The 12,378-nt window shown below is 34.1% G+C and overlaps 1 protein-coding gene across 2 annotated transcripts in view; it reads right to left on the reverse strand.

The window, feature by feature from the left end:
• PIGN (phosphatidylinositol glycan anchor biosynthesis class N) overlaps positions 1-12,378 on the reverse strand; it is a 138,246-nt gene that overhangs the window by 35,368 nt on the left and 90,500 nt on the right. For both annotated transcript variants that reach the window (XM_025365614.1, XM_025365615.1), the window contains exons 22-26: positions 11,949-12,051; positions 6,624-6,726; positions 4,946-5,032; positions 1,391-1,446; positions 706-781 (exon numbers count right to left, since the gene is read on the reverse strand). In XM_025365614.1, coding sequence (XP_025221399.1) covers positions 706-781; positions 1,391-1,446; positions 4,946-5,032; positions 6,624-6,726; positions 11,949-12,051 — 425 coding nt within the window. The remainder of the gene's footprint in view (positions 1-705; positions 782-1,390; positions 1,447-4,945; positions 5,033-6,623; positions 6,727-11,948; positions 12,052-12,378) is intronic.

A 12,378-nucleotide genomic window follows, 5' to 3' on the forward strand; every position in this document is an offset into this window, starting at 1 on the left:
GTAGTAACAAAAAGTAGACATTAATCCTATTAAGATGACACCTTTAATCATTTTTATTTATAAATCTGAACATTAATCGGATTTTAGGCAAGTATCAGCTTAGTTTATTTAAACAAATATATACTAAATAAAATGTGTCAGGCATTATGGTAAAGGGAATAAAACAAGCATAATTACCTTAGAGAAGAAGAACAAGAATTACATTATAATGAAGAATCTGAACCCCTGGAAAGCTGAAAATTGTCATTATCTTTGTATTGTCAGCACCCAGCTAGTATCTAGCACATCACTGAATATAGCAGAAAATGACATTTGTTGAATGACTCGATCAATTCTAGGTACATGGATTATGAGAAAAGATTATGTTGGCAATCTCATAGGTAGAGAACATGGGTTCAGGGAACCTTATACTCTTTAGCAGCACTGCAGTTTGATCCATAGCTTCCCACAGGCTTTAATCACATCTGATAAGATCCTCTCAAATTAACAGTTGAATCCCTACTCTTTTGAAGTCCAATGCACTTATGAGTAAAGCAAAAAGATTAACTGTGGTTTGGAGTAAGGGATAGAAGGTCTCACCTCCAATTTAGCAGTGCCAACTATGAAAGGATATCTTCTTTCCATTGCTACTTAGCTCTGTCGAAATGACTTTATAATCTTAATTAATCAAAAGCTTAATACAAATAACAAAATAAGAAAACTAACCTTCCACATCATCAGGGCTCCCATCATGAAAGGACTGAACACAGTCAGAAAGCAATAGACAGAGGCAAGATCAAAGCTAGGGAATTATAACAAGGAAAAAGGATTTAGAATTCACTCTGTAAGTTTAAAAGAATGTTCTTCTAAAAAGATGTTTAAACTAATTCTCTGAAATCTACTTACTAAAACATAAGCAAACATCATATTATGAAGCCACTAAAATGAGCGCAGTAGATCTGAATGTGCCAATACATACCAAACTCCAAAATATATCATTCAGTATAAAAAGAAAGGTACAGGCTGGGTGCCGTGGCTCATGCCTGTAATCTCAGCACTTTGGGAGGCCGAGGTGGGTGGATCACCTGAGGTCAGCAGTTTGAGACCAGCCTGACCAACATGATGAAATCCCATCTCCACTAAAAATACAAAAATTAGCCAGGCATGGTGGTGGGCGCCTATAATCCTAGCTATTCGGGAGGCTGAGGCGTAAGAATTGCTTGAACCCGGGAGGCGGAGGCTGCAGTGAGCCGAGATCACACCACTGCACTCCAGTCTGGGCAACAGAGTGAGACTTTGTCTCAAAAAAAAAAAAAAAAAAAAAAAAAGGTAAGGTACAGAACAAAAGGTATAGAAGTCCCAGGTTGCATTATTTTTTGGTTATACATATGCCATTTTCATTTAAAATTACCTGTTAATAGAAGCTATATTTCCAGTTCCAAAAAATGCTGTCACTAAGAAGAAAACCTAAAGGAAGTCAAGGAAATGGCAAAACAACTCAGATTTCATACAAATTTCCTTTTCATTTGGAAAAGATATGCTAATTTTACCTTGAGAGTAATTTGCTTTTTTACTTGCATATTGACCATGAATTGTTTTCAGTGAACATTCCATTATATCTCCTTGTCAATGCATTTTAAAACAGCCAGACTGAAGAGGGAGTGTACTGAGAATAATGAGGCCTGAGAGGTCATCCTCACTCAGTCCCTAGTAACCTTAGGAAGGTTATTTTCCTCTTCCCTAACATGAGCAAGGTGGACCATATCTGTAGTTGGCTGCTAGTGATTTTTTTCAAAAGGAAAACATGGATCTAGGGTATAACATAGACATTTTCAGCTGAAAGACACGGTTATAGTCTATATATGCTTGCTGTAAACCCACCACATGTTAAACACATGCTAGACTGCTTGAAAGGCTCAGGAAGAAACAAGATATCATGTTTTAAAATAATTCAATAGAGAATGACACATGAAAAAACACTGAACATCTTTTTGACATTTCTTAAACTTCTATTTGTATTAGTAAAGCAATAAACATTGATATCAACCTTAGTGTCCAAGAACTTACTGCTAGCAAAGCACTTAAAATGGTGCCTAGCCCACTGAAAGGGCTTGGTAAGTGTTAGCTCTTTTATTACTATAGATACCCACAAAAAATGGTGAAGCAACACTGAAGAGGAAGTATGAATCATGACAATCTTCAGTGAAAAAGAGGCATTTGAGTTGGTGAGTTGAGCTTTAAATGTATTCATGGATTCAGTGATTCAACCAATCATCTAACCAACCAATGTTTATTGTCTAGTATATGTCAGAGATAGAGATAGGCACTAAGAATATAAACATAAACAAAATAGTCTCAAAATACTCCAATGGTGACTAAGATATGATGACAGAAATAGAGGAGAGACATTTTAAGGTAAAGAACAGTGAGAAAAAAATGACACCGCCAAGAAAGAGTAAAAAGGTTTGATAGATAGGAACTTAGACTTTATTGAAGGATATGGTGAAAGATGAAGCAAGAAATATAGATTAGTGGCATGTTAATAAAAAGCCTGAACTTGGCTGGGAGTGGTGGCTCACGCCTGTCCTGTAATCCCAGCACTTAGGGAGGCCAAGGCAGGTGGATCACGAGGTCAAGAGATTGAGACCATCCTGGCCAACATGGTGAAACCCCATCTCTACTAAAAATACAAAAATTAGCCGGGCATGGTGGCGCATGCCTATAGTCCCAGCTACTCAGGAGGCTGAGGCAGGAGAATCACTTGAACCTGGGAGGCAGAGGTTGCAGTGAGCCGAGATCATGCCATTGCACTCCAACCTGGCGACAGGGTGAGACTTCGTTTTTTGTTGTGGTTGTTGTTGTTTTTAAAGAAAGCCTGAACTTCATTGTGGATACAATGAAGAGTAGAAAATCTTTTAGGCTGGTGTTATAATCAAGAAACACCAGTAACTGTGTGATATTCAGATAAGGGAGACAAATAATTGGAGGCAGAAAATTCAAGTAGGGAGCAATTTCGGTAGTCCATATCAGAGATAAGGAAGTGTGAACTGATGCAGTGGGAATGAAGATCAAGAGTGAAGGGAGCCACAGGGACTTTAGAAGTGGACAAGGAGCAGTTAAATATGACAACAAGTTGGACGTCTTGGGGACAGGGAGCGTGGTGATGCCATTAAATGAGATAAGGCCTGCCAGAGAGAGTGACTTTGAAGAGGAGCGGCAGTTGTTAATCAGTTTGGGACACATATTTGGTGATGCCCAGCAGAATGTTAGACGTGTGGTCCTTCAGGTCACGAGAGAGGTCAAGTTTGGAAAAACAGATCTTAGAGTTGTTTGCAAAGAAGTGTCCACCAAAGTTACAGGAAAATATGGCATAAACCAGGCACAGTAAGAGAAGGTTAATGGTGGAGCATGGAGAAAAAAATATGACTGCAGATCAGGCAAAGGAAGCAGTTATAGAGAAGAATAGAAATGATATAAAAATCTTAGAAGAAAACTTGTACTGTGTCCTGGATGTGAAGGGAAAAGAAAGAGAAAACATAGACTTGAATGTTAAAGTGTGGTCAGGTAAACTGAAGAGATTTGAGGGATCAGGAAGCCCCTGCAGACCACTGACAGTACAACTTCGGCAGAGACATCTGACAAATACTGATAGAGCACTACTATGTGTCAGGCATTGTTAGAGGTCTGTGGACACGGTATATACATGGAGAGAAAATAATGGCAGCAACTATAAATTTTTCTTTCAAAAAATTAAACAGAAAGGACAAGATGAAATTATAATTTAGGGAAATGCAAGGATCAATGGGTAAAGTGCTTTATTAGTATTAGCTGATTGGAAAGAACCTGTAAAGAGAGAAAGAAAGCAAAACAGAGTGAAAGCGAGAGACAGAGAGGATGGAATATGTATTTTCTGTATCTGAGAGGTCTAGACTCTGCACCATGGACAGCTCAAAGGAAATGCCTCCAATACTTACAAGGGGCTAGTATCCAAAACATACAAGGAACTCCTACAGCTAGCAAAAGTAAAATAGTCACACTTAGAAAAAGAGAGTAGAATGATGGTTGCCGAGAGGGCTGAGAGGAGAGGGGAAAGGGGAAATGTTGGTGAAAGGGTATGAAGTTTCAGTTGTGCAAGATGAATAAGGTCTAGAGATGAAAAGTACAGCATGGTGACTATAGTCAGTAATATTGTACTGTATACTTGAAATATGCTAAGAGAGTTGATCTTAAGTGTTCTCACTGCAAAAACAGAAAGAAAAAACAGTATGTGAGGCAATAGATATGATGATTAGCTTGATTGTGGTGATCATTTTACAATGTATACATATATCAAAACATCAAAATATACACTTTAAATATATACAATTTTTGTCAATTATACTTCAATAAAGCTGAATAAAATAAAATAAAGGAAATACATCCCTATGATTTCTTGCAGCTAGTCAGTGAGCCTTTCCAAACTAAGACTTTCCTCTGCCATACTGTCTTTCAAACTTCTACTACTAACAACTTTCACAACATTGCCTCTGAGGTGATCCAAAAACCTTTGTGAGACAGATGTTATGTAATATGAGTTTAGAATAAAATACACATAAAAAGATATGAACTCATAATTGTGCTTTCTTCCAGGATGAGAGAAATTAGATTGAAGTTGGGAGTTGAAAGACTTTAGCTTTAGCTCTAATGTTTTAATTTCTTAAAAACACAGTTTTAAAAAAACTTATGTGACAAAACACTAATGGCTAATATCTTGAATAGTAGGAACATATATACATACGTATCATTCTTTATACTTTTCTATAGTTCAAAAAATGTTTTTATGTGAATTACATGAGAAAACTATAGTTCAGGGAGGTTAAACTACTTAATACCACTATTAAGTGATGGGCAGAAACACCTTCCATGTCTTCTTACTCCATTAAGTGGGAGTCGCAGCTCTTTAAACCAAAGTCTCAACAAAGGATACAAGGAAAAAGGCCCTACGGATGTCATCCAGATACAGCTGTCGAAACTGAGTTATATCAGTATTATAAGAGAACTGGATACTGGTAAGCTGTGAGATAATAAGAAAAATATTAATGCACAATAACAGTTGACTTATTTCTATATTTGAAGGCAAACTTACAATGGCTAAGTTACAATGGCTAGAAACATGCCCTGTGTTGACAAAAAAATAAAAAACAATAAATCTTTCCCTAGGGTTTAATTACACCTTAATAAAATCTGTCAAAAGGTAAAATAATATATAGAATACAGCTGTAGTGTTGCTATATGTGTAATAAAAGTGAGAATTGAGCTTTTTCTTATCTTATATAAATGCATCATTTTAAAATTACTATATAAATTCTTCCCTTTTCAAAGACTAATTTCTCAGAGTGTCCTGATCATCTTAAACCTAGATATGGTATCATATTAAAAGGCATGGTAAAATTAAATGTTTGTTTATTTGTCCCTCTATTAATTCTATTTGCAGAGAAATTTTCTTTCTGTAAAAAAGCAACATATTCCCGTCTTTGGTAGAACAGAAAGCCACTCAATCCAACAAGGTGAGTGCACTCTTGCTTAAACACCTTCCACAAATAGAACACTAATGGGTGAATTTAAAGGTAGACTTTCCCCACTCCTACTTCCCATGTAATTTTCTAGTAAGTTCTTGGGATGTTTTAATACTCTTTTCTAGAAAGAGATACATTTGCTTTCAGTTAAAAACATATAATTTAAAAAGTAACACAATAATCCTCAGCCTGATGAAATATTTAATATTAAGGGTAATCTCTGAGTATTTACATGAATCTGCTCAAAACTGCTTTTCGTGTATTACTTTAATATTCAAGGACTAAAAGTTTAAAACCAGTAATTATTAAATATGCCTCAACAAAGTTTCTTCTTTATTGAAATTAATCATTCTGAATTATCAATAACAATCTACAAACTCAACTGGAGCCAGATAAGGATGGATCAACTATGAAGGTATTTTCTGTAATATTCATTTTATGTGACCTTAGTAAAATTGTAAATAATCTATCACCAATTTCTCAGAATTACCATCAGCTCTAAATATAGACAAGAAACATCAATTTAATTCTATAGCCCACCATGATAAAGGTATCCTTAAAAATTGGTTGGATTTTAGCCAACTCAAAGTATTATGTGTTGCATAAACAATCTAAGATTTGGACTGAGGCCACAATCATTAAGGCAGCAGAATAAGCAATCTGGATTAAGATGACCAGAAAGAGAAAAACAATAGAAACTTAAATGTCACCTTATAATCAAATTCATAAACTGACTTGTGACAACATAAAAATTCTTCTAAGATAAATTGACGGAAGGAAAAATTGGATGTGAAATATGAAAAAAAAGTAAAAAGCATTCTTTTCTCTATTCCTTCACTTATATTGACATTTTTTAAAATCAATGATTCTCAAGTAATCACTAAGAAAAGCCCAACCTACACAACAACAAAATTGTGCTTTTCTGTGATAAGTAAAAAATCTTCCTTACCAATAATTAATGCCAAACAACCAAAACTTTTTAACACTAAAATTTTAAGGAGAAAGAATTTTTGAAATAACATTGCAACTTCCTTATAGGATAGAGACTAATAGTCTCAAATAAAAACAACAATGACTTCGACCAGTTACCTTTTGTTTACAGCAAACACCAGATTGTTGTAGAGTTTCTTGTTCTATGTTTATCCAGACAAACATCAAACAAGACAATACTAGTGGAAAGACAGCTTCATACCTAACAGGTGGGGAAAGGTAGAAATGAAAAGGAAAAAACAGTAAAATAAGTAAAAATGCAAATTTACACTGAGGTCTTTCTCAAAATTAAAATAATTTGATAATACTTCTAAGTCACAATATTACAAAACTTAAATTTTCTAGGCTTTCCAGAAGAAGAAAGTAGGAAACTAATATTTAAATTTTAACCCCAACATCATCTTTTTTGAGTGACATGAAATCTTGAGATAATTATGTGTTTAAAATAATAGAAATATATAAAAGCCATTCATAAAGCAAATGACAGATACACATAAAAGAGAAAGAAGGCATGAAGACAAAGGTAAAAAGATAATTCTTGAGGTAAAATTATTAACATACATAGAAGAGGAAGAGGAACACTCTAAATTTTCAAAAAAATGGGTACAACAAGAACACAAACATGAAAATTGACCTTATTGATAACATAGGGAAATTAAAACAATGGTGATATATCATATTTGCCAATATTAAAACAACAGTGTTGGCCGAGCATGGTGGCTCATGCCTGTAATCCCAGCACTTTGGCAGGCCAGGGCAGGCAGAACACGAGGTCAGGAGTTCGAGACCAGTCTGGCCAGCATAGTGAAACCCTGTCTCTACTAAAAATACAAAAAATTTGCCGGGTGTGGTTGTGTGCGCCTGTAATCCCAGCTACTCAGGAGACTGAGGCAGGAGAATCTTCTTTGAGAAGATTCTGTCTCAAAAACAAAACAGTGTTGACAAGAGGGCAATGAAAAAGGAACTCTCATATGCTCTCTATGGGAATATACACTTTCTGGAAGACCATCTGATACTATGTATTAGAATCTCAAAAATATTCATATACTATAATGCAATAAGGCCATTTCTAAAAGTTTACCCTGAGAAAATAATCAGACATGTGCTACAATGTCCATTATAAAGATATCTATTGTAACACTGGTTACAGAAGGGGGAAACAGAAAACAACCTACATGTCCACAGGGGAATGATTAAATGCGTGGCACACCTACAGGCTGGAGTGTAAAATGGACACAAAAACAAAGGAGAAGTGCTCATGAGACAACACAGTGATAGAAGCCTTTTCTAAACAGTTTCCGCTTTGTCTGGGGTAAATGTTCCACCTTCATAATCCCTAAATGCTCTATTATAGTACTTACACCGTCTTAATCACATGTTTACCTGTATGCATCTATTATTACTTTATAAAATCTTTGAAAACCAAGTCTGTGTCTGTCTCATCACCACTGCTGGCCCAGCTCACAAATATTTGCTGAGTGAGTTATTTATCTAATCAGAAGTTACAAAACAAAACAAAGACTTATTTCCTTTTTGAGTCTTTCAACTACCAAACTCTACAGCATATGGCATTATTTCCTAAAGATGAGAAAGTAAAAAAATTCCAAACACTTTAAACACTATTACAAATTATAAAATTATAACACTGAAAACTGGGCAGAAGAAAAGATTGAGGTTTCAGAAAACATACACAAATCACTTGATATATAAGACTTAGAAGGCCCAGGGATATGAACAGATACTACACACATGAGAAAATAGCATGAGTAAAACAAGTACAGAAAACTGTACAAAGCAGTGCCATATCTGACCTCTTAATATAACATTTGATATTCTTATTTAAAAATGGAAATACCAAATACTGTTACATATTTGTTACAGATACGATGAAATAGTACTCCTCATATATAGTTTGTTGTAGATATTATACATTGGCACTGTTCTTAAGACAATTACAAGTTAAAAAAAGAAAGTTCATACCCAATGGCCCACATACACTATATGAGAAGTGAACAAAGGAAATAATCCAGACTATGAAAAAGCTTATGCATAAAAACATAACTCAAAATATTATGTGTAATAATAAAAAGTTGAAATAAAATCCATATCATGAAATATTAAATATCTATTAAAATGGTGGCTAGGAAGCCTATAAGCCACCTAGAAAATGCTTCTGAAATAATGTGAATTAGAAAAAAAGATCCAAAATAGAACATGTACTGCAATTAATTTTATGTTAAAAAGACACATATGGGGGGGTAACACCAGAAAGAAATATACCAGAACATTAATAAGAGTAGAGTTAATACATGATTTTATCCCTTATCCCTACTTTCCATAATGTGATGACTCTATATGTCTAGTGATTTTTTAAAAATTGAAAAACAAATATTTAGAATGCTTGTATCCCTGGCCTTTCTTTAAAGTTCAGTTCAATGTCCTTGATGGCACTAACTCAGCTTTCCTATTCAAGCTCTTTCTCTAGTCAGTCTTCGTTTCATACAACACACAACTTCATTAACTCACAGTAACTTCATTGTTTGATTTTGTAATTGCCTAACACTGTAAAATACAGCTCTTATTTTATAGCAGCTTATAACTCTATTGTACACCAGTATTACACTAACTGTTCTCTCTGTGTGTCTGCAGAGCACTCTGGACACTGGATATATGAAAGAAAAAACAACTGTTGATTAATTGAATCAAGGTACATACTCTGAACAAAAGGGGACCATAATTTTTTTAAAGATTTGCAGTTATATATGAAGTTATTGTTTCCTAATATTTAAAAACATAAATGTCATAGTTCTACAAATAGTAGAATTTATTTCCTTTTAAAAAACTATACATTATGATCATTTTCTTTTGTAAAATGTAGATGAATAAACCAGATAATCTTCCTATGGGACTTTATCTCTTAAGACAATCAATATTTTGTATAAAGTCTGTATATCTGCATTAATAAACTGAAATATCAATGAAATGTCATCACAGGCTCAGGGAGAACATAATGAAAACTTACTAAATTAGGATCTGCTGGTTTGGTCTCTGTGCAAATTGAATAGGGCTGACAAGGCATTCAGCTTTGTATTATAGTTTGCTAAGCAAAGGAATAATGCAAAGAAAATTTCAAAGGGAAATGTTTAACCAGCACTAACCAAGAGAACAAGCTATTTTCAAGTATTACAATAGCTCTATTTGCATAAAGTAATTAAGTGCTGATTAAAAATGAATCTTCTTTATTCATTAAATCAAGAATGCATTGTAAGAATGTAGGATTACTATTGTTGTATTTCTATATTATAATATGACTATATTTCTTTTAAATATTCTGTAATTCTGAATATTCAATAATTTACACAGAGAACCCTCCAGGTCATCCAAAATGGGTGAGGCTGAATCATAACAGGTGGACTATGTTTTGCAAAACTGATTTGACACTGAGAAAATGTACTGATTGAAATGACTGAATTGTGCTATTTCAAGATACTCTTTTCAATTTTTTTTGGCAAAGCTAGATACACTTTCTGATGTTGAATAATATATCTCTTAATGAATTCATTAATAAGGTCATATAGTGCCTTATTCTGATTTTAGGTATAGATTTTCCCTTTTTAGATTTTCTTAAGTTATGATTCTGATTATGCTTATTATGATAATTTGTTTTGGCATCTCCTATGACTATTAAATTGATAATTTAAAATACTATGTAAGTTACATGATTAATCATGCTACCTTATGAAATAGTTTTTTTACTCAAAATTAAACTTCAGTTATCTTTGTTTCTTGATCTCCTTTTCTAATCCAGCAAATCAGATCTATTTTTATACTTGTTTACATTTTTTAATCAACTACACATCCCTTTAAATCTGTTTATTGTTTTAGAATTTGAAAGTTCAAAAAAGAGAAAGGCCTATTGATTAAGAGACTGTACAGAAGTTAGTACATATTTCTGGACACTTTCAAACATTTATTTCCTTAAATCAACCTCTGGGTGTAATCTCTTAATAAAATTCATGAGTCTCCCTGAAACGGTAGGTTAGAATAGAAGTTATTTTAACTTCTGCTTTCTTATATAGATCAAAAACTTGTGCATAGCCAAATTCATTTTTACTCTCATAGATTCTAATTTAATAAAATTATTTATCCTGAAATTTCACTAATAAAGGGGGAAACTGTAAAAGATTTTAAGCTCTCATGTTCATCACTCTTGAATAACAGATGCTCATAAATTTCCAGTTTTATTTTAAAGTTCTATTTCAAAGGTCTAAATCTCAAAGAAAGCCTCTCTTAAAATCTTGTTAGGTAGCTGGTAAAAAGTTCCATGACATTTGTATCACATCTTCAGAGCTGTGGCCCACATCTGGTTAGGCAGGGGGAAGGGAAACAAAAGGAGATAGACAGCTTTGGTGAAAAAAAGGTTTAGGGCCCCACTGGATCATCTCTTATATGAGACTACAAGAACTCCTGAGGTCTAGGTCACTTAGGGTGTTAGGGTCTACTGTGGGAAGACTTTGAGAACACCCCTAATTTTGAATTATGACAACTAAGTTTCCAAAAGGGAGAACCTGAGCCTTAGACCCCAAATGGCTTTACAAAATCATTTGAACTGTGAATAATCTCATAGCATAATGGTGAATCCCTAGGTTTAGTCTAACTTCAATCAAGATTCTGTATTTGGGCTAAAATTCAAACTGTTTATGAGTGGTGTTTATTCACTGTTTTTTCTAGTCATAGTTTGTTATAATGTGCACATTTCTTATCCTCATAAAGATTTAAGTAAGGACAAAATTCAAAAACAAGAAAAGAATTCTTCAAAGATAACGGACAGAGTACATCCCTGTCTTCACTGAGTTCTAGAAAATGCTTTGGGATTCACCCCAAGTCAAGCTGCTGATTTTTTGTTTTCTTTTGTTTTGTTTTGGTAAGCAAATTTCAATCTTAAACAAAAATCTTTAAAAGTTTTGGGAAAATATTCTGAAGGTTCTCTGAATCAAATGAATATTTGAATTGTGAGATGTGTAAGATTTAAAAAGTACTATATTCAAAGAAGAATGGCCAGATCAAAGCATAATTTAAGATGGATACAAGGAATGCAATAAAAAATAAAAGTCAATGAGACTTAAAATTCTTCCATAATCAATCAGAATTTTCTAACATTATAGTTAAGTGATATTTTAGCAACTTCAGAAAAGAGAAACACAAAGACAGCAAGCAATACTATGAAATTGATTTAAAAAAAAGAAAACAGAAGATTACAGATCAAGTCAGATATAGTTCTCACTGAGAAGTAAATATTTATAATGTATCCCTCAAGATTTAGAAAACATTTTTCATTTCCAGAAGTTAAACACTAATAGAGAAAATACCAATATATCATTTAAAACTTGCTGCTATAAAATTAAATTGTTAAAAAGTTTATACCCTGTGCTTAGAAGTAGGTAGGTTGACATCAATGAAAGAAGTATGCTGAACAATCGCTGAAAGACAGCTGGAGAACTCAGTAGTGGCACAAACAAGGAAGAGGCTGCAATGAAACAAAACAGGTCATTTGTCAGTACAAGAGACACAAAAAAATGTTAGTGTAGAGCCAGGCATGGTGGCTCACACCTGTAATCTCAGCACTTTGGGAGGCTGAGGCAGGTGGATCACCTGATGTCAGGAGTTCGAGACCAGCCTTGCCAACATGGTAAAACTCCCATCTTTACCAAAAATACAAAAATTAGCCGGGTGTGGTGGCAGGCGCCTGTAATCCCAGCTACTTAGGAGGCTGAGGTAGGAGAATTGCTTGAACTTGGGAGGCGGAGGTTGCAGTGAGCAGAGATTGCACCATTGCACTCCAGCCTAGGTGACA

The sequence above is a fragment of the Theropithecus gelada genome, chromosome 18 (assembly GCF_003255815.1).
Source record: "Theropithecus gelada isolate Dixy chromosome 18, Tgel_1.0, whole genome shotgun sequence".
NCBI lineage: Eukaryota > Metazoa > Chordata > Mammalia > Primates > Cercopithecidae > Theropithecus > Theropithecus gelada.